Genomic DNA, 22,279 nt, shown 5'->3' with positions numbered 1-22,279 from the left:
TGTTGCTGCGGCTATACTGTCGATAAAGTCAGTTGGGCCAATTTCAAAGGACAGTGTAATAAAACACAGGTCAATTGATATGTACTGGACTTTGAAAAAAATTGGACTGAAAACATCTCTCTTGTATGAGCATATATGTGAAAAAACTGTAAAAGGCACAAAAAGACAAGGCCAAAGAAAAAGATTTACATTTTCAAAACAGCAGCTCAGAAGCCACTTCATCTTCAAGGCAGTTTCTTAAGATTTGAAAATGTAGGTCTTAGTTAATTTAAAAAAAAACAAAGCAAAGCGCAAACATTAACTAGAAGTTACAAGTATACTACAAGGAACATGCATACCAGCCATGTGTAGAATACATATTGGTATAACATGATGTGAAGGAAAATTGTGCGAGGACAATGGATGTCATCATTCTTTAATTTCTGTGCGGGAGCCCAAAAACAGAGATTCAGCTTCTCAGAATTATAACGAATTGGGATGCAGACTATTCTTTGGAGAATAAATGCCTGTTCTCAGACAAAACTACGTGACAGAACCAGATATGGTATGACACGAAGTGAAGGGGAGCTGGGGAAGGTACAAAAACAAAAATCCCATACAGAATCATGTGAATGGACCTTGCACAGAATGGTGTAAGAAACTCGTAGGATATTATGCAAGGATGTTTGACAGCACTTTGTGTATGGATATCCCAAAATGTACCTAGGACTAGCACAATCAACCATGGGGGACAAAAAATGTTAGGCTCCTCACTCCCTCTTTCTGCCTAGCCAAATGCAAACTGATGCAGATTCTCAGGCTTCTAAAGAATTAATAAACCTTTTGTCACATGTTACCTTCTATGTACTAACTTTTGATGCTACTTTCCCCTAATCTACATCAGGCACTGGACAGTTATGAGGCAAATAAACTGGCTATACGCTAGGATGGCCTGCATTATATGATCCATGAAACAAACATCTCCAAACAACGTCTTGGAACGTGCACCAAGACTTCCCATTGCAACAAGCCTCATCTAGACCGCACTGCTGAGTTTAATAAATGCTTCCCTACCCATGGGTCACTCCAAAATTTCCTTGACAACTTATTTCTTCCCTTCTTCCTTTATCCAGTCAGTCGCATCCAAAAATCTAACGAACAATCATTCTGCACAGGACCAGCTGCATTTCCCTTCCTGACACTTCCTTTAGAACAGCTCAGTCTGGCACAATGCTTCTTTCTGCTGCTTTCTTCTGAAACTTCATGGAACAAGAGCACCATGCCCCCCAGTGTGACAGCTCCCGCAGGTCTGGTAGCAAAATCAGATCTAAAATATGGATGTTTTGCCTTGCCTCTAGGCTACAGGGCCACCTTCACGCAATGTTTTTAATCGGCAAGTGGGAAATTACAAATATAAACTTTAGAAGGATACCCTGACTGACCCGCTCCACATCCAGAAGATATGAGCAAATCCTTAACAGAATTCAGTGTCATTACTGAAGAACTACATGTGAAAGACCTGCAGCAAACTCCTAAAAATACACAAGCTAAGAAGATCTCGCTGAGTTCAGTGCATTCCAACAAATTTATGAAGTACCTTTTCTCATCTTACAGGTTCTCTCTCAGGAGCAGCTCAAGTTTCAAGAATGAATTTGAGCTGTATTTCTCTCATCTGAAATGCAGACGATACCAGCACAAAAGGAGGTATCTGAAGCCCATTTCATTTATTAAGACACCAAGCAAAGTCATTTTTTTCAAATAAGCTCTTTGCCAGCCTAATAGTGAATAAGTTAAAATACATTTCAGCTCAGCACTGTAGTCATCCTATATATAAATTTTAAATCATTATATTTCTAAGTAAAGCAGCAAGACTGAATCATATTGCTACAGCAGTTTCTAGACTGTTCACACTGCACGTGTGTAAAATCTTCCTTCTGTTACTCAAGTAAAGGTCTCCTCCTTTTAGACTGTGAGGATGCACTTTGTCATCACATATTTTTTATGGGCTCAATTCAATACCCACTGAAGTCAATGGAGAGATTCCAGCTGCCTTGAATGGGTAACGGACCAAGTCCATGCAATCATGCAATTTGGTGAATTCACATTATTTTCCTGGAAGAGGTTTCCAGTGCTTTACCAAGTAAGGAAACGGACGTGGCTTGTGCTCACTTTGCCATTGCTAAATGAGAACAGGGTATCCTGCTAAGTTTACGGAGCAATGAAGTCTAATACAGCACTTTTCCCATTGAGGGAGATGGATCAGTGGCAGATACGAAGCTACAGTTCTCGCTCCGAACCAACTGCAGCATAAGGCTACAGTTTAAAACTTCCCCACACTGACACAATGCCATAATGATGGGAGCTATGTCAATATGAAAGGTATACAAGTAAACTCAACTTTGACCTGGAAAAAGCACTAATTGGGTTAAAGTATAGTTCAGTCTCCATGACTTTTAATTCTTGGCACTGCCACTGAAACTACTAACGACGCCAATTAGTCCTTTTACAATTAAGTCATTTTTGTTAAGTGGACACACATCCACCAAGACCAAACTAAGTTTACATTTGCCGTCATGCAGCTCAGACAAAAGCAGCTCGGCTCGCTGCTGACTTGAGCAGGATTACAGCCAATAAACTAGAGGTGAAATGCTTAACATCCAATTCCAATTGAATGAGCTATGAAGTCCATCATTTACTAACTTCTTCACAAACTTAAAGTTATGAAGCGCTCCCTTTCCATTAGGGCATGACTTTTCCTTTCCACAACCAGAATTTTATGGGGAACTGCAGTTTTCATTTTGTCAAATGCTTCCATCCCCATATTGGGTAATATGGCATTTTTTTAGTTTGACTTACATTTTTAGTTTGATTTACGTTTTATACTCAACAGGAGTCAAGGGTATAGTGTTAAAAAATAAAAATGGTATTTCAGCATGAAACACTGTCCAAAATGAACTGCAGTCCAATAGCTGTGTTAGCCAGTGAATTACAGAAAAATCTTATTTCCAAGGTGACAGTACCAAATCTCTCTAAAGAACACCAACCACCTACTCATTAAAAAGGAACACAAGGGCATACTTATTCGCTTCCAAGGCAGAGGCAGAATGGCAAAAGAAAGAACAGAGTGAAATAAAAGAGTATGTGCATGTGAGACAGAAAGGTCATACAATGGAAACATGCAAACAAGGAAAAATATAAATCACAAGAGTTAAGAGATTGGTAATTGTGGGCGTAATCCACAGACTGCTTATTCTTCAGTACCTGCATGCTCATTGCAACAGCACCTGATTTTTTTCTACTACCATTTCTAATAACTACCTCAGACTAAGAACTAAATACTAAAGCTGGACCAACAATGCAAAATGCAAGTACGCAGCCTTCACTACTCACTTAGAATCATCATAAGGCGTTTTACAGATGCAGTAAAGCTTTGTGTCCTTCTTGGTTTCCTTTGAGGTAGTAGAGATCATTTTTTTTTTCTTGGACTTGGAAGCCGAAGACTCTTTCTCCTCCTCTCGTTTTCTCTTCTGGGAAGATAGTGGCATGGGGGGTGTGGTTGGGGATGTGATGCTGGTTGTGTGCTGTGGTGGTGGAGGTGGAGGTGGGGGTGGGGGTGGAGGTGGGGGCGGGGGTGCCGCCGCTGCGGCAGCAGCAGCTGCAGCCGCCGCCGCCGCCGCCGCTGCAGCAGCAGCTGCCTGTGCTTTTTCTTTTTCTTTCTTAATTTTCGTCAGGTCCTTCTTTAGCTCTTCCTAAAGCAGATTAAATAATGCAAAGAAAAAGGACACCTTGTGAGAATATTTCATAACAGGGTCAGAACCCAGCCTCAAATCCTGCTACATTCAAAAGAGGAAAAACCACTTACGTAACTTAAAGTGCAAAATCCAAGATTAACACAACGTTAAAGAGAGGAGTCTATCAGTAATCATTGGATAAGTAACCTTCTTTCTAATTCTATCGTAAAAGACTGTTGAGAAGGCAGAGTGCAACTGGTTAATAAATAGACCAGATAAAGAAAAGCAGAACCATAGGGTGGAGGCAGCCTTCAAAATTAAAAGAATTATCACAGAGGTTTCGGGTATTTTATTAAAGTAGTAAAATTAATAGTTTTCTATTAATGGAAACTATGCCATTTGGATTTGAAATAGTGTGCACAGAACTGTTAATACAGAAGTACATGGCCATATGGGAGATCTATTTTCAGTTTGTAGTCGGTGTTGGTCACTCCTTGGGCAGGTAAAGGGTGATCGGAGACATTTAACAGCAGACTAAACTGGTGTCAAACGGCACTGAAAGAACAGGGCACAGGATCTTGTGTGAAAAGCGCTGGGTAACAATCTTTCAACTCAATACCATCCCTCAGAAATCTCATTTTTGCATCTTCACTGTTTAGTGAGACAGTGGGACAACTCCCACAACAATTGGAGAACTCTGACACGTGGTCACTGGTGGCAGGTATAAATACCATACTCCAAATTTTCCAGCTCCTTCAACTCTTAAGTGAAGAAGAAACTCTTTGTTCAAAATTCCCTCTTTCACAGTTCCAGTTCTTGTAGCTCACCATTTCTAAGCTCTCCTGAGAGTTGACTGAAAAGAGTTCATAAAAACTGAGCGGCCTTTACCTGAAATTCCTTCATACATTTTTGTTGCAGTGTCTCACCTGGAGATCTGATGCCCTTAGAGAGAGCGAGTACAAAAGGAACAAAACACAGCAAGCCCTAGAATTTGCGGGGACCTACAAAGAACACCTCTAATCCAGATCTTTCCCTTCCTGCAGAGATATCACCCTATTTGTATAGAACTCAAATGGGAATGGAGTGAAATGGAACCTATTTCCTCTGGAGGGAGGTGAAGGTACAAGAGGAAATTCTATTCCTCCCTCACCCCACACATACATCTTACAAGTTGATCTTGTTCAACGAGACACAAGATTGAAAGTTTTGGCACACTGACTAATATGCCAAAACTATTTCAGGAAACAGCAAGAAACAGTGAGATAAACATCAGAGGCATAAAAGGAAAAGATACATCTGCACCGATCTGTGTGTGGGGAAACCAATTCCACAAAACCTCAACAAATAAGCTGGTAAATAATTATGGAAATATTTCCCCCAAAACAAAAAAAACCCCTCTGGTCATTGGGAGGAGCTGCTCTTACCTGCACTTCAATTTGTAGGTCTTTGTCCAGAAGTGCTCTTTTTTTCAGTATTTCAGCTTTCAGCTGTTCTTTGTGTTTGAAAAGCAGAGCCGAGAGCTTGGTAGCATTCTGTTTGCTACGCTTCTGCTCTACACTCTCTTCTCGCTTCCGTTTCTTTGCTGCCTGTTTTTCTTCTTTATCTATCTTATCCAAAATATACTTCATCACTTGGTTACACACTATCATTCTGGGAAAGGAGGAAAAAACAGAACACTGTGCCATGCAGCCTTGTTGCCTCTTACAAAAGTAATAATATTTCATTATTACAGTCGACACAAATCACAGGGTCTACTATTACATCTTAAAAATGGTAGTTAAAAGATAGATTTGGTTACACTAACAGAATTTGTTGGACTAACATCTCACAGGAGCATTTTATCTGTTTAGACAAAGACAGACGGACATGGCTCTGGTTAATATGGCTCCAAATATGCCATATGATGGTTAAAGAACTGGCAAACCAGGGCAAGGGGTCGGACTTGACCCTAGCATCTATGAATCTATACCCATGGGACATTCAGTTTGGGATATGGGATACCCAGGTCGAAGTCCCTGTTCTGTCCCATTCAAAGAAGAGTGAGAGTTTCCTCCCATCCTATCAGAAGTGACCAGTGAATCCTGGGCCCAAAAAAATTCTTCCTGAATAAAAAAAAAATCATGTTTTAATCAGAAAACAGATTCTACTTCTCATAAAACATTCGAAAAGAGGTTTTGCATTCTCCTACAGGATGAAAACCAATCCTGAAACCTCTCAGGATGGTGCAAAACAGGCTCTTTGTTTTGCAGATAATTGAACTTTGCTGTTTTGACCCAAGAAAGTTGCAGCAGACCATTCTTCTCTATCTATACAGATCAATAACTCCCAGTGGTTTCCTCAGGAGCAACCCCTCATACCTTATGCTTCATCTGTTCTGCTCTTCTTTGCTATCCTATTGCTATATAGCCTGGTCTGTTTTGTAGTAGGTAGAGAAGCACTGCTACAAACTATGCTTTTTGGGGAGAGGAGGAAGGAAAGATGGCATTCCCAGGAACAGAGGTTGCTCGTCTTTTTAAGCACAAATTAGGATATTTCCAAAAATAAACTCCGACAAATTTCAGCCTTTAGTTTGTGAGTCTGTCACTGACTAGTCACTTCATTCGTTATACTAGATGAATGGGCAATTAAGTTGCATAGTGCTATTTCTGTGCCCTGATGTGAAGACCAAGGAAGACTTTGTAGTAGTTCCCTTTGGTAGCTCTATTCACAAAATGACTGGCTGTGATTATTTAGTGAACTAGCTAGATGGGTAAAAAAAGTCAAAATGGCCATGGGAGAACAAGTGACATGAATGCTCCAAATATGCGTTTGCCAGGTGTAGGCATGAAATCCCCACCAGTCTATGGAATAACAATATCTTCATTTCTCGCTACTTCAGTCTGCTGACTGGGAGGTAAAATATTAAAACAGAAGACAAGGTGCTGTCAAAAAAAAAGGAATGAAATTAAGAAACCATAACAAAGGAGACCCCAAACAAAAATGAAACAGGCATCGCTATAATAGAACAATCTTTCCATTTCCCTTTTGAGATCCCTCAAAGCTAGTTATTTATTTTGAATTAATAAGTGGAAACAAATCAACGTAAATTTGACTACAGTAGAGTGCAAATGCTCATTTATTAGGAACGTTATTTCTAAATTGTGGATTTGTCAACAACTATTTATATGTCATTTGAAATCTCAAATGAAAAAATCTCATAAGCAGGCTTTTCTAAATTTTGCTCAACAGAAAAAAAGGCTCCATAGCTAACAATGCATTGTGTGCCTACCTCTGATTTTCCTCTCGTTCAGCAGGGGTCAGAGTCTTTTTCTGCTTCAAGTGCTCTATCACAGCATTGTGTTTCATCACCACCTTGAGGACAACACAAAATCCAAAACAAAACTTGAAAACTTAAGCCAGTGCTGCTGACAGCACTCGGGGAAAAAATGGTACACTTTACTTACTTGTTTAACTTTGTAAGTCCCATATTTACACTACTTGGGGGTTTTAAATTACAACTGGGAAATTCAATTTAATTTTACTATTTCTGGACAATGAAAGTTCAGTCAGCTTTACTTTTAGTCTGCTGCTCTTTGCTGTACCATAGGACTTTAGTCACGTGGCAGTGGAATGCTTGCTTTCACAACTTTTTCTTGGAATTTAAAAATACAATTAGGCTCTAAACTAGTGCTTTTCAACCTTTTTTTCATTTGCGGATACCTAAAAAACTTTGAACAGAGGTGAAGACCCCTTTCGAAGTTTCAAATGGAGGTACCGACCCCCTTGAACTGTAAGGGTGGGTAATCACATACTTCTGATTGATCATAGTCATCTTCTGCAGACCCCTTAGACAGTTTGCAGACTCTCAGGGCTCTGTGGACTACAGGCTGAAAACCATGGCTCTAATGGCTTTAATAATATTTTAAAACAGGAGTTAATTAACTGAAGTTAGTTCTGATCACAAGATCTTGTATACAAAAGACTCCACATTTTTTCTTGGTTTTTTGTCTTTCTTTTGTATTACACCCAATACACCTCTTCTAGTGCTCTTTCCTCAGCTGTCAACAAAATTACTGTACAAGCCCACCAAGCATTTGCCCTTGCATATACAACCTGTCTCCTCTGGACTAACACTGGGGCTGGATGACACCTTAGAAACTAACTTGTTCAGAGAGGCATAAAGCTTTTGTAGGCAGCAGCTTATGCTTCTGAACGTGCTAGTCTTCAGTACCATCCTGGTCTGCCTTCTGTGCGACTTCAGACTAACACAGCTAACTACCTCTCTGGACTAACACTGAGAATATATGTTCCCAATAATCAATTACAATAAATTAAGACAAAGTGCTAAAAAGCTGTAAGCACTGCAGATTTCTCTTAATGGGCTGAACTAGCTTAGGAACATTACAATGGTAAAAACCAATTATTTTGCAGTATCATTTAGAAAGGGAGAAAAATCAGAGACAATTCAGTTCACAACTTATCAACCTGATTAACGGCATGAGGTTACTTCATTTAAGGCATTCCTTTATTTTGGAGAACTTTACCTGTTTCTGGATAATGTCACTTTGATTAGAAGCTTGAAGGGTGTGTTCACGTTTTATTTCTATCTGCTTTTTCTTCTGCTGTTGCTCCCTGAGCTGCTGAACCCTCTGCAGCTGCTCTTGAACACTAGCTGCTTGAACCGTTACCACATTCTGAATTTGGTGAGCCTGTACAGGGCTTGTCTGCTGAATCTGAATAGGTAGCTGAAGCTTGATTTGCTGGGGAACACTGCCCTGCTGGGCCTGTATCTGAGCCACAACATGAGACTGAAGTTGAGAAAGAACCTGGACTTGTTGCTGAAGCTGAGGTACAGTAATAACCTTGGTTGGAGGCTGCTGAATCTGCAGCTGGGGGCGAGATGGAGACTGTACAGTAACTTGGCTTAAACTTTGTGTAGTTGGAAGGGTTTGGACTGAAGTCTGAACCTGGGATTGGGGTTGTTGTTGCAGCTGAGCTTGAATCTGTACAGAAGTATGGGGCTGCATCTGAATAGGCTGTTGGGCTGTAGTCTGTACTGGGGCTTGCTGCAGAGCCTGGAGCTGGGGCTGAGCTTGAATGATCGTCTGCGGCTGACTCTGGACTTGAAGCTGAGACTGCCCTGGAACCTGGGTCTGTGTAGGAGAATGAACGGTGACTGGTGATTTAGCTGACTGTGTCATGACAGGCTGTGCTTCTGATGTGTCTGGAGACTGGATGGATGTTGGACTCTGAGATTCAGGCTGTGTCTGAACTTCAGGCTGAACTCCGGCCTGAGCAGTCTGTGGCTGGGCTGGAGGCTGAACACACTGTGTCTGTGCCTGCAGCTGGGTCTGCAGTTGATTCTGAGACTGGGGCTGAATTGGAGGCAGGACTGGTGTTGGTTGTGCCTGAGCTTGCGAGGCTTGTTTCTGTTCCCCTGTAGCTATGAAAGATAAAGAAAGTATTCTGTTCATTCCAAGGGACATGTCTGTAAGCCACGTTAATTTGAAATGTTAGGTTTTCTGCAGCTGACAAAGCAGTTTTCCTCCTAATGGCTTAATAGAGTTACACTGCTTCATCCAAAGCTTTAGCATATGATTTCTCAGCCTACTAAATGATCTTTAAATTAACTTAATAAAAGACATTAGCTGCCAACTATGTAAAATGACACTGACTTAAAACCAGTGCTTTTTGTTGAACCCAAAAAATCCTACCTGATGTTGAAGTGGAAACTGTTGTAGTAGTAGTGCTGGCTGTAGTAGCTGCTGCTGGTAGCGGGGTGAAAAGAAACCTTTGAATTGTACCGTTTGGCATAGCTGCTTGCATTAGCTGTTGCCCTGGACCCGGTATTACAGTCATTCCCTGAGGGATCAGCTGTAACTGACCAGTAGTTTGTCCCTGTCCCTGAATTACCACAGTCAACCCTTGACTGCCACCCTAGGGGGGGAAAAAAAAAGTTATTAATGCCCCAGTGGGATACGCCTGTGAGCTGGGAGACCTAAGCTCTCCTGACACTGGAATAACAACGTCACAAATCACACCTCTGATGCCCGAGTTCCATATTGCATAACAAAGCGCTGACTACAACATCCTAGCATTCCAGTGGCAGAATTTCAAGTCAGGAAATCACTTGAATTGCCCATAAAGGAGCAATGTTTCATGCCTTAGAGGTTCATATCAGTTATATCTATTTTCAGCTGAATACTGAACTAGATCAGTGTCAATGACAGTTAAATTTCTGTCCATCAAGTCTGGCTAAAACCTTAAACAGAAGAGCCACAGTTGAATGCAACTTTGGGCATCTTATTAACTACCCCCCGACCCAAAAATCAGTCTTAGAAGTCCCAACCATCAGTGCAGAAGATAATTCTTCACTTAAAAAAAAGTCTTAGCTGCCTGTCAGATACTAGCAAACAATAAGATTTGAGGCTTGTTTATAACCAGACTGTCAGCATTGGAGAATTCTACTGCTTTAAATAGTCCTTGGATACCAGACACTCTCTCAAGATCTTTACTACAAACTGGATGGTGTGCTTACATGGATTTTCTTCAACTGAAAAGAAACCCGATGTTTAGTTAATGGCTTATTAGAGCACTGACTTCTAATAGAAGCACACTGTACCACGAAAAGCATAAAGAAATGCCAATAGTGTTACCTTTTATTTGGAAGCTGTAAAAAATGGTTTACCTGTCCTTGCGTTAGCTGTGTAAGCTGGGCCATGGTAAGTTTCACTTGCCCCTGTTGGGGACGAGGGGTTTGGGGAGTTGAGGTCTGGGGCTGTATTGGCTGTGGAGGTGTTCCAGGAGCTGTTACTGTCTTTTGTCCAGAACTGGAAGCAGCTGTGCTGGTACTAGATACTGCAGTTGAGACAGGCTGACCTCTGATTATCTGAGTCACAACCTGTTGAGTCTGACCTGCAAGAGCAAATATGTGATGTTAAAAATATTTATGTTCCAACATGTTTTGTTTTTTTCATTATAGCACACTAAACTTCAACTTCTTGTAATAGTGTGGTATGAAACACGCCAAGCAGGCACTCCAGTTTGCAAGGGAACATCTACCATAACTCGCTTTCCTGTGACATTGACTAAAAAATATGAATCTGAAAAATGTTTGATGTGATGTTTTTTCAAGGGGTAATTAAGTCAAACCTTCTTATACAAATGGCCTTCATAATTTTGTATTTTAAACTACTCAATTTTAAACATGGAGTATTTTAATAAAATCAGACTCTGAAACCCCATTCTTTGTATCCTCTCAGATGAAAGATTTGAGCTATTAAACAAGAATTTCACTCAGTAACACCAATTAAATTAATAACCGATCTCAAGCTGTTTAAAAAACATCCCTGTCTAAACAGTACCTGCCAAATACCAAGTTCTGAATAGAGAGAAATTTGGAATTGGGGTGAATGACAGAAAATGTTTATGGAGGAACAAACCATGGGTTTCACACACTGGAAGTTTTAATATTAAAATTAACCTACTGGCTGGAAGAATACCTTGCTGCACCACTAGTGGTGTTCGAATGATGGTCTTCCCTAATGTTGACTGCTGAAGTGGTGCCCTTATTACTGTCATACCAGGACGGAGCGGTGTCCCTGGCATTACCTAGAGGCAGCAAATGGAGAACATTTACACAGGTGTTTAAAAAAGCTTGCCATTAAAAAAATAATGAGAAGCGTAAGAATAAAAAGGTAGGTTTAACCATTTACTTCTTGCGTGCCTTAAAGCTCACCAAAAAACTCTGCCATAATCACTCTCTTCCTAACAGGACTCTATGCTCTGAAGTTGTGTGTCAAAGTTTCCCCATTAAAACTATTTCCCATGAGGTCTTACTGCACAGACCAGCCTGAAGTTTTAAAAAGCAAATAAAAAATCCCTAACAAAGAGCTCCTTCCAGATGTGTTAGTGTTGTTTTTGAAAAAGGCTGGCAGATTGGTGAAACCTGAATACAAGTTAAGCCTCCTCTTTAGATCAGCAACCAGCAAGGGGACACTGAATCCAGGAGTCAGATGAATAGATATCAAGACCAGAAGGCACCAGTTTGACAGTCTGGTCTGACCAAGCATAGCATAGGTCAGAAAACATGACTCCACTGTTTCTACATTAAACTTGTAACCTCTATTACAGATAAAGTGTCTCTTTTGGAAAGAGATCCCATCTTGATTTTAAGATTTAAGGCGATACAGATTCCACCATGTCCCAGGGTTAGTTATTACCATAGTGTAAAAAAATTGTGCCATTTTCAGGCTGCATCAAACACGTATTGTGCACATCAGGGTGTCAAACATACAGCCTGTAGAGCCATTCTGGCCAGCTCGCTGGACTACTGGCGAGTCACTGGAAGTTGGGAGACACGCTCTGCTGAGAATCTGGGACTCTTGGGCTCCAGTGGACATGGTGCGAGGCAAGTGAAGGCTGATACAATGTCAGCTGTTCTCCAGCTGCTTCGCTCATTACCTCTGCCATGGTGCCAGCTCCTTGGCTGCTGGTCCCACTGCTGTGTGCTCTGTGCCAGAGCTGAGCTGGGAGTAGGAGCTGAAGCTGTGCTGTGTCCCCCATGCCAGAGCTGGACCTGCCACTGTGTGCCCTGGGCTGGATCTGGCTCACAAGGAGCCCCATGGTTTGGATTTGGCCCAGGGCACAAGGCAAGTTTCACACCACTGGTGTATACAATTTAAATGTTTATATGAAAAAAAATTAAGAGTTCATTTACCTTATTAAAAGCTTATTTTAATATCCCAATATTCTATCAGACCTGCAATATGTTGAATAACTATCACAGCTTTTACCCAATCCAGTTTAGTTTCCAATACGCAGCCCAGAAATCTTCAATGCCATAAACGTCTATGATCATACAAAAAATGAGAAATATTTCTCAAGAGAGAAACTGATATATTCCTCCCTTAGATTAAAAATATATAGAAGATAATTTTGTTTGCAGATATACTCTCATAAGATGCAATGTATTCATACAATAGCCCTTGTAAGAAACAGAAAGACATTACTTGTGAAGTTGTTGTTGTTCCTACAGTCCCTGTAGTGTTTGGCCGAATAGTTACAGTTGCTGTCCTTGGCTGGAATGAAGTAAATGTTTGCTGATTTGCACCTGTAGTTGATGGAATGATACCCAACACCTTTTGCTGAACTTGAACCATACCTAATAAAAGAAAAAGTAAGAATCCATTAATACAAGAGCTGTCGGTCACAATAATATGCTAATGCTGAAGTTCAGTAAACCTCCAAGTTTTTAGAACACACCTTGACAGATAGGCCCACAAATCTCTTGGCAAAAATGTCATGTTCTACAAGGAAGAAGCTTCACCACTTTCGGGAAATACAAATCCCTTTATCTTGTCAGGGCACTGACAAGTACTTTAAACATTTGAAGAAAGACTATTTCAGAGGCATGACCCTCCAACACTGACCTTTACGAAGAGGCTACTTCACAATATGGTGCCACAAATGTTGTTCTAACACAAATATTAGGCATTATTCTAGTCTTTCCTGCATATAAATAGCCTATAGGACCAGTTCTCTGTCTGTTTGAATTGCAGATCATGGGTAAGAGCACTCTATGCTCATGAGAAAGATCTGCTCAAAGCTAGCAGTTTCTTCATAGATGAAGCAAAATGGACAGAGGCTCAGGTATGTTTAATAAGGGATATGAAACCTATCATTTCAAAATAAAAAGGAACCAACACTACTGAGCCCATCACTAAAACTGAGAACAGCAGGTTTTTGAGGTACAACTATTTACAAGCATTAGTAGGCAACTGTCAGTCCTCTGGATCATGGTGTATGCCTAAGAGGTCTAGTCACCAAGACCTTTGATGCATACACCTAGGCAACAGTATGAAGGAGTGGAGGCTGCCCAAGACCTACCATCCCTCCTTTAGATCACTATCAAAGAATCCAAAGGCCAGATTGAATCCAGATATTCAGTGCCTCAATGGTTGTAGCTTCTGCCAGAGAGTAACAGATGAGGACTGCTGCTGACGGTCTAATGCCTCAGTGAGGAAGCATTTCTGTCAGGGTGATGTCCCCAGCCTTTCTCCAACCAAGGAGTACCCAACAAGGCAGTAGGGGCTGGGGGTGAGGCACCCTATACTCACCTTACTCTGGAGGTTGCAAAACTGTAGTATTTTACAGGAGCTCCCTGCCACGATAGCCCCACCACGTTGCCACCAGGCCTTCCAGTTGGATGCAGTTTACAGTCATACCCAGGACCCTCACAACAATTCGTTATTAAATAGCTAGTTACAACAATGCTGTTACAACTGTTTTGCAAAATTTTGATGAATGCTTTTTTGATGTTTGGTTTAGAATTAGGTTCTTAAAAAGACCTTCTGATTTAGGTTCTTTAAAAATAAATAAATAAATAAATAAATAAAAAAATAAGAGCTTCTAAATAGAATTTATAGGAAGAACCCTATGCTTTTGTCCCTAAAAAAACAACTCTGATCATTTTGAGGGAGAGCAAAGGAAACACTCCGGAAACTTATCCCCCCATTTAATTCAGAAAAGTATGTTTTATTTTACATCAAAAAGAATGTCAATGCCATATCAATTTAGCAAGTTGGAAGATGCATGCCAAGTCTATTTTCTTCCCCTACCTCCTTGAGTTGATGGCACATTGACAGCAACAATCTTGCTATTTGCAGGAAGTGGAAGCTTTGTTATCACTTTGCCTGCCATAGTTACTGGACTGCCTGAGATCTGGAACGTCTGTCCTGTGCTGGCAATGGTTGTGGCTGATGTGGCAGGAGTGCTGGTAGCTATTAAAGTACACGAAACAGTTAAGTTTCAAATCAAGTAATAATTTTTAGTAGTGAATATGATTATTTCTTAAAGAAAAAGCTAATTAATTATTATACAGCCACTTCTGAATATGCCACGTCATTTTACTTCCATATTTTTTTAAAGGTTCACTATAATAGTGAATTCATACAGAGAACTCTTCATTATAAGTTAATGCTAAAATTGGCACAGGTCAGAAACAAGCAAACAAACAAAAACTTTCTAGCCATTCAGAGTATGAGCAGTCTCTGAACAAAAGAAAAGCAAGTAATTTACCTGATGAAGACTGGCCTTGCTTAACCCAAGTAGCAAAAGTCTGATGGAAGTTTTTGCTCTGCTGGAATGTTACTGTAGCTGGAGAACCCACTTTAGTAGTAAGTACAACTTTGGTTCCAGTGGGAACTGGGCCTGTTAATGGGCCTACCATAACCTTCTGCGGAGTGGAGACAGTGGTTGCAGTGCTGCTAGCTGTAGTGACTGTAGTGGCTGCACCTCCGGTGGGCAATTGCTTTTGTTGCTCCAGTCGTTTCTACAGAAGTTCAAAGAAAAACTCAATGAAAGTACATTTAAAATTAGCATATTCTGCAAGAAAAGTAAAAAAGAGAAGCTTTTTTTTCCTACTTAAACATAAGGCTGGCTAGAAGTTTCTAGAAATTAAATTAGAGGTTATTGAAGTAGAAAATATTAGATTGCTAGCAAACTACTATTACTAATGTACAAATGTAGTCATGAATTTGCCCAAGTACTTCCCTGTTTGTAGATCAATGATTTCCATTGTGTTATAACAGCACAAAATATTACCTTTGTAGCATTTTTACAACACAATCCAGCATGTTTATTTAAAATAAAATTAAATTCAGTATTCTCAGATGAGTAATCTGAAACATCTAAAAGGTAAAAAAGAGTTCTCAACACAATAAAATCTAGTCTTTGAAATGCCTACTTTCATAATGGACACATGCATGTGCATCAATCAGAGAGAGATGCGAACCTACTACTACAAGACTCAATTTTTAATTACTACTGGCATCCCCAAGTTTAATTTTAATGGCAGCTGTATCTTGCCAGTGGCAGCAAAATATAAGAAAGCCAAGAAATTACAATTCTAATTTATCTTGATGAAGCTTAATCAAAATACCAAGATCTAAAATGTTCTTCTGATTGCAAGCCAATTTCTAGCCCACCAGGTTCAACAACCTTAACAAGCGGTAGGCCTTCTGTCCCTGTGACAGTTCTCACTGCTTTTTATTTGAGAGAGATAATTAGCTAAATAACGCCAACTACACTCTGACACTTTCTCAACATTTTGCAGAGATTTTTCATGCTAAGCATTTAGCTATTTGAATCTTGACAACACTGCACCAAAAATGAGTAAAACTGTCCACATTCCAGCATTTTTTCTTTTTCTTGTTACCTACAACTGAAAAACACCAACGGCACAGACTATTAGAAAACAAAGTAACAGATGATTACAGATTGACTAATGATTGGTATTCTGTTTTGTGCTTAGAGTATTTTAAAAAGTGTAACTATGATATTAAACACTAACAATGAGAAGTGCACTGTGGGTAGGGAAGACAAAAAGGAAAAATGAACCTAGAAGAGTTGGACAGTTCTCTCTAATATATTAAGGGAGCAAAATATGAACGTTTGACCAGATGCTGGAATTCTAAGTTTTGTAATCAGTAAATTAAACTTAAGCCTCCACAAAAACTCCCAGCTTTTGCTCCATTTTATCATGGGGATAAAGTCAAATCCATTATAGTCAGTTGTGAGCTATGGTTATTTTCCATCAGACAGGTCTCTCCTGGCAGCTACTATTTCATACCCTTCTTTCAGAAGGGAAGGAAAACATCTTTTTGGAGATTACCTAAATCTGGTATAGCAAATAGGAAGGCAATAATAAACAAGTTATGATGCAGAGGGTTACATAAGAATACTGAATGTACTAAACGTAGCTAGTGTTAAGGTTTAATGACAGTGAGGTCTTTTCAGAAGGTTGAGTTCACATGGAGACCAGAAAACAATAATAATTATACTTGAAAAACTCTATGAAATAGGGACACATGATTCCCTATATTTGAATGCATGTAGACTAACAATGCAAACTTGTTGACAGGTGGGATTACTAATGGCTCCCCCACCTGCTGGGCAGCCAACCGTTGTTGTTTTAGCTGAGCCTCCATTTGGGCCTTGAATTCCTCGGCCTTCTTCTGTTCACTAACCTTAGCCTGCTGTTCAACTGCCTGTGCCTTTTCTTTCTCCACCCTGCCAGGAGATACGCAAAGAGAAAAAATTACTATTGCACGCACACAAAATAAAACTCCTATGGGCTTTCATTTTAGCCAGGTTGACTAATTAGGGTGAACTCTTTGAAATATTCTGAAGTGAATGACTAGAACACCTTGCAAAGGAACTATTAATAGAGATTGGGTCTATCAGGATTTTGAAGCTACAGCAATCACCATTCACCAACAGTAAAAAGCAGGATACATTCTAATAGAATCTAGGTGCTGTTAAGTCTTCTTCCACATGATCCTTTCATGGTCATATACTTTGGCACTTTGTTCAGTGGACATTCACACACCGCATTCAAACCACAGAATGATAGAACAGGTTTACAGTTTCAGTTACTAATGTGGTTCTCTTGGCACGCAACATTTTCTACTTCCTAAATCAGTCAGAGGCAGTTTGCCTAGTTGTTACATGCTACATTAACATAAAACTGATTCAGGCAAATCTATCAACCTACATAATGCTTTGATTTCTGCCACCAGAAGTACTTTGCTTTTGCAACTTTGAGTTTTTACAAAAGGACACAGAAAATAGTAAGTGCAAGACAGCTACCAAGAAACAAAACACTTTTTAGAAGCTAATGCAATCCTGCTGAAACATTCATCTCATAATTCATATTGCACACAAATCGCAATCCTTCATTCCTTTTAGTTTACCTTTCAGCAAATGCCCTGATTTCCCATAATTCCAATTCTTCCTCTGCTACCCAAGTTTCAATTATAACAGGGCCTGTTTGCTTTGGTGTTTCTGGCCTCTTTGGCCTTAGTGCACTTGATCGAAGGCCCTTCCTCTGAGGTGTTGGAGTTTCTTTAGGAAAAGAAGGCAAAAACCCCCACATGTTAAGCTCAACCATGAAATAAAGTGCAAATGAAAAGTTAGGATGTATTGCCTTTTTAAAAAAAGTTGCAGGTTCTTACAAACAAGCTAATTAGGGTAAGAGATTCTAAGCGGCAGAACTTCCACTGATTCCAGGCAACTGAAAACTTTTGAAAAACCTATCCTTAACTATTTAGCGAAGTTCTCTGAAATATCACTGAAGACAGGGCATCTATAATAAGCAAGAAAAGTCTAGGAGCTATTTTAAACTAACAGAAAAGAGGACTCCGCAATACTATTACATTTTACAGAATCAAGATAAAACTATGCTTATGTCTACAGTGATAAAGATCTGAATGGGCATGTTTGTTTTGTGTTGAATGAAAACATACAGCTATTGAAAAATTCAAGGACTATAGATGTATAGACAGAAGTACGCTTGCATGTTGTTTTTTCCATCCTTGATTCAAAGTTAAATACCTTATATCATATGGTGGATTAGATATGGAGTGGAGTTCAAAGTTGTTATGCTTTTTAATAAAGTTAGTATGTCCTGCTTATAATAAAGACTTACTTATACACAACATCATTCATTTGGTAATTACGTCTTTGAAAATCAAAGATCTTTTACCTTTCAATAGCAAATTTAACAAAAATCTAGATTAATTTGTTTCAGCACAATCAGACAGAGTGAACACTTCATACCAAGCTGTGGAATCCTAGCCTTCCTTTTGATGGCCTGGATTAAGACAACAGACTGTGGCTGTTTCTGAAAAAAATATAGTAAGCAAAGATTTACAAACATACCTTTTGGAGCTTCTGGTACACCAATAGGGCAAATTATTTTTCTGATACAGTACTCTGAACGAATTCCATATGGACCAACATCTCTCCGCTTAATTATTTCTGTAGTTGTAATTTCGGTTTCAGATGTTTCTACAATAATTTAGTGCCAAAATCATTATTAGTAATAAAAACGACAAACAGAATCTATCAGAAACAGAAACATAAAGGAAGTAGTAGAAAAAATAAATTTTATCTGCCATGAATTGCAGGCAACCCTAAAACAATTACTTGTGACACTGCTGTTTTAAGTGTCTGTACACGCAAGCGTTGGTTTTTGCATCTGGATTTTGGCTGGGATGATCTTGCTTTGAGCAGGGGGCTGAACTAGCTGACCTGAGGTCCCTTCCAACCCTTGCTTCCTATGATTCTATGATTTTTCCTTGAAATGATATCAAGGCATATGAGCACACAACTCCTGACTTGTATGCATAGAATTCAGACAAGGACAAAAAAAAAAAAATGCAGTGATTTGAAAATGAGAGGCACAAAAAACAAATCAAGGATCATCGCAATTCCTTTAGACTAAGCAAATAAGGACTAGGCAGCTAACGTTAGCCTCTCGGTGTTGCAATCGACTCTCGCTAACCAAAAACCAGATCTGAGTCAGCCAAAGACTGGAGGTGCCATTATCAAAACAGATCAATGATGATTCCAACACAGACCAATCTTGAATGTAGAAGATGACTTGGCTCCACCCCTGTAATGCAATACTATCATCAAAAAGAGGGGCAAAAATCAAGGTACTGCTGACTTCCCATGCAGCCAGGATTTTGCCCAGGGCAGAGGAAACTTTTTTCTGGAGTGAAGATGGTAATTATAAACTATGAATTTAGAAGCAAGTCTCGGTTAGATTTTCACAATAACCTAAACAGGAAATAAGATTGTTTGGTAAATCAGTTCAAGCCAAGTTGGTCAAACAACAACTGGTGTACCCCGGTTGCTATTTGGTTTAATTTTCAGCACATTAAAGATAACTGAAGATACCACTGGCATTCTGAGTCCAGCAAGGTGAACTGTAACTAAGCAAGCCAAAAACTGAACGCAAATCTACCTGTACGTGTAGTTCCTCCGCCAGGTGGAGCTTTGGCAGCCATATCATCCCACCGTAAGCTGGCCCACAGTAACCTCAACATAAGGCTCACTCCAGCCAAAGATTTTACAGTTTGAAGTCGGTATCTAGAACAAGCCACAAAGAAAAAAAAACAACAAATCACAGGATATTAGTTATGTTGTAAAATGAAAATGCAAAACTTGAATTTTTACCCAAACCAGTCTCTGCAGTTTTCTCCATTTTACCTTCTCAAATGGGCATTTGTAATTCATTCAGTGCCTGCAAAACTGTTTTGTCTGCATACTACTTTTGACCTTCAGGAAGCTGTTTACTGAATTCAACAGGTAAATCGAGGCTATGTATCTGGAAAGCCCACACATACTTTACCACACAATAAGACAAACTTCTGTATCAAGCACCCTTAACTTTTGTGGCATTGTTCACATCTTGAATCCTCACATTCCCATCACCTGGCAAAAGGCATGTGGAAGAAATGCAAGTTTTAACGTTCTGAAGTGTAACCAAATAGAAGTATTTGTATTAGATATCCTACCAGGTCAAGATTAGGAAAACTCAAAATAAAGCTTTCCACTTTTTCATCAGTAAACAAAATAGGACCATCTCTAGGATTTCTGTAGTAGACTTGCATTTAAACGCTCCAAATGGAGAAACACTAAACACTTAACATTACTTGAACCAAGATTAAAGTAAGTTGAAGAAGAATGCATATGACCTGTTTTGAAAGCGGATGCAGCGAAGCACTGTCACCTGTTAATGGCACTGCAGAAGACCTACTGCTTATAAAAAGTTTCTGCAAGTTAATTCCTGTATGCGACAGAAAAAAAAAAAAAGAGAAAAACCACGTGCAGCCTCCCTTCTCAAGTTGGTAAAGGGTATATGTGCGCAGACATACCTTGTCTTAGGATGATCAGCTTCGGAAAAGATTGGGACTGATCAAACATTACTGATGCGGACAGGATTTTGTCAAAATGACTGGGAAGCTGAAGCAGAGTGGGAAAGGGACTGACTAAAAGTGCCATGCTTTGAAACATTTCTAAGAATGAAAACTTACAGGACTTAAATGGAGAGGAGAGGTAAAGAGCAGCACAGGATGGACAAGTGTGGCAGAATCCTAAGCAACACCTGACAGCTTGGGAAGGATCCAGATTTAGATTTATTCAAAAATGGCTATTAACAGTAACTTCTACAGCTGGAAGGAGTTTACCTGAAGGTTACTGAGGAACATGCATTAGAAACCTCTCATAAAGGTAGCTGAGAAGTTAGCTGCATTTCTGCAGGTCCATGAACTGCAACAGTTTTTCTGCAGGAGCATGTAAATCCCTTCCAGGCACAGAAATGGACTTTGTAATTCACCTCTCTAGAGGAACAATAATGATGTATAACATATGCAAAATAATTTTGATTCCAATAAAATGTCAAAGCCTGTTCTTAATACTTAAAGGTTTTACAACAGTAGATGGTTTTCATGCTGAGAAGTAACTAGGATTTTCTGACTAAAGGACTGATCCTGCAATGGAAATGTTTTTTGCCTATTTGAGTGGGAGAATGACCATCCCTTTAAGACAGGGGTGCTCAACCTCTGGCCCATGGGCCAAATGCAGCTCATGGAGCCATGGCACCTGGTCTAAGGGGCTCCCCACAGGTCAGGATATTTAATGATGGGGGAGCGGTGCCAAGAAATGCTGCCGTCTCCTGCCCGCTGCCAAATTTCCAGGCCCATCAGGGCTAGGCCAGGTTCCCTTCAACCGCTATGCAGGCAGATTGGGGTCAGGCCATGCCGTCTTCCCTGCCACATTGCTGGATCAGGGCCAGGTCACACCCATGTCTCACTCCCCACCCTGCCACACAGCCAGATCAGGGCTGGATCTGGCCCATGGACTCTCAAGAGTACCATCCTTCTAGCCCCAAGTCAAAAAAGGTTGGGCACCCCAGCCTTAAGTCTAGTGTGGTCATCTGGAAAAAACATGAAAAATTATGTTTAAGCAGCAAGATTCACAATATACCATTTGGACTCATTTAGATCCAACTATACAAAAGATTTTATTTTCTTGTACTACAAAAAAAAAAAAAATATAGCACTCTCAAATTTCAGGAAGATTACAAAGTTCGAGGGGGGGGAAAGATACCCAAGCTAATTCACCCCAATGAAGAACACTTGCTTAAGTATGGTCATAGCTATATTGCATTAGATTACCTCTTACACTTCTACAAGCCATAAACATACATTTTAACCTTCACAGAAACTAGGTATGCTGAACTTTTTCCTTACCATTTCCCACTGTTGCACTTTCAACTGATGGCATTGCCAGCATAGTTTAGCTGCTATTGTATTAAGCATCACATCTAGTACAGACAAGGCCACCACCTAAACAAGGAACCTTATTATGTTCATATCAATCTTTCTCCACAAAACAGAAGCATATAGACCCAAAAGAAAATTTATACAAATGCAGGTGAGCCATGACCATGTTTAAGCAAAGTAGGCAGGGCTTCAGTCAAAACTATTTTGTTCAAACTGTTAAATTATTCCAGATGTTCACTGAGTATTGATAAAGCCAAGGCTCCACTTCCACTTGTCTTTAAACAGAATCAGTTGCAATTACTTCTACTTCTACTTCCCCTGCCCCACCTCCTACTTTCTGCAGACATGCCCAAACAATGATTGTGTTACAGTAAACCTGGCTAGGCTGCAACGCTTCTTAAAATCTTGTTTGGATCTATCCAAACTGGAGGTGCAGCATTTATGCACACAGCAACA

The 22,279-nt window shown here is 39.9% G+C and overlaps 1 protein-coding gene across 10 annotated transcripts in view; it reads right to left on the bottom strand.

Annotated features, from left to right (window-relative positions):
• The window catches only part of BPTF (bromodomain PHD finger transcription factor), a 75,790-nt gene that overhangs the window by 7,747 nt on the left and 45,764 nt on the right, over positions 1-22,279 (bottom strand). For 5 of the 10 annotated variants that reach the window (XM_059732047.1, XM_059732044.1, XM_059732045.1 and 2 more), the window contains 14 exons: positions 19,501-19,625; positions 18,411-18,539; positions 17,444-17,594; positions 16,637-16,760; positions 14,769-15,021; positions 14,309-14,470; positions 12,701-12,852; positions 11,177-11,300; positions 10,378-10,604; positions 9,404-9,626; positions 8,234-9,132; positions 6,979-7,061; positions 5,135-5,360; positions 3,370-3,728 (listed from right to left, as the gene is read on the bottom strand). In XM_059732047.1, coding sequence (XP_059588030.1) covers positions 3,370-3,728; positions 5,135-5,360; positions 6,979-7,061; positions 8,234-9,132; positions 9,404-9,626; positions 10,378-10,604; positions 11,177-11,300; positions 12,701-12,852; positions 14,309-14,470; positions 14,769-15,021; positions 16,637-16,760; positions 17,444-17,594; positions 18,411-18,539; positions 19,501-19,625 — 3,237 coding nt within the window. The remainder of the gene's footprint in view (positions 1-3,369; positions 3,729-5,134; positions 5,361-6,978; positions 7,062-8,233; positions 9,133-9,403; positions 9,627-10,377; positions 10,605-11,176; positions 11,301-12,700; positions 12,853-14,308; positions 14,471-14,768; positions 15,022-16,636; positions 16,761-17,443; positions 17,595-18,410; positions 18,540-19,500; positions 19,626-22,279) is intronic. The other 5 variants (XM_059732051.1, XM_059732052.1, XM_059732046.1 and 2 more) reach the window with 4 other exon arrangements.

Source organism: Alligator mississippiensis, chromosome 8 (genome assembly GCF_030867095.1).
Source record: "Alligator mississippiensis isolate rAllMis1 chromosome 8, rAllMis1, whole genome shotgun sequence".
NCBI classification, from domain to species: domain Eukaryota; kingdom Metazoa; phylum Chordata; order Crocodylia; family Alligatoridae; genus Alligator; species Alligator mississippiensis.
The sequence above is the reverse complement of the archived record's forward strand: the minus strand, read 5'-3'. Positions and strand labels throughout refer to the sequence as shown.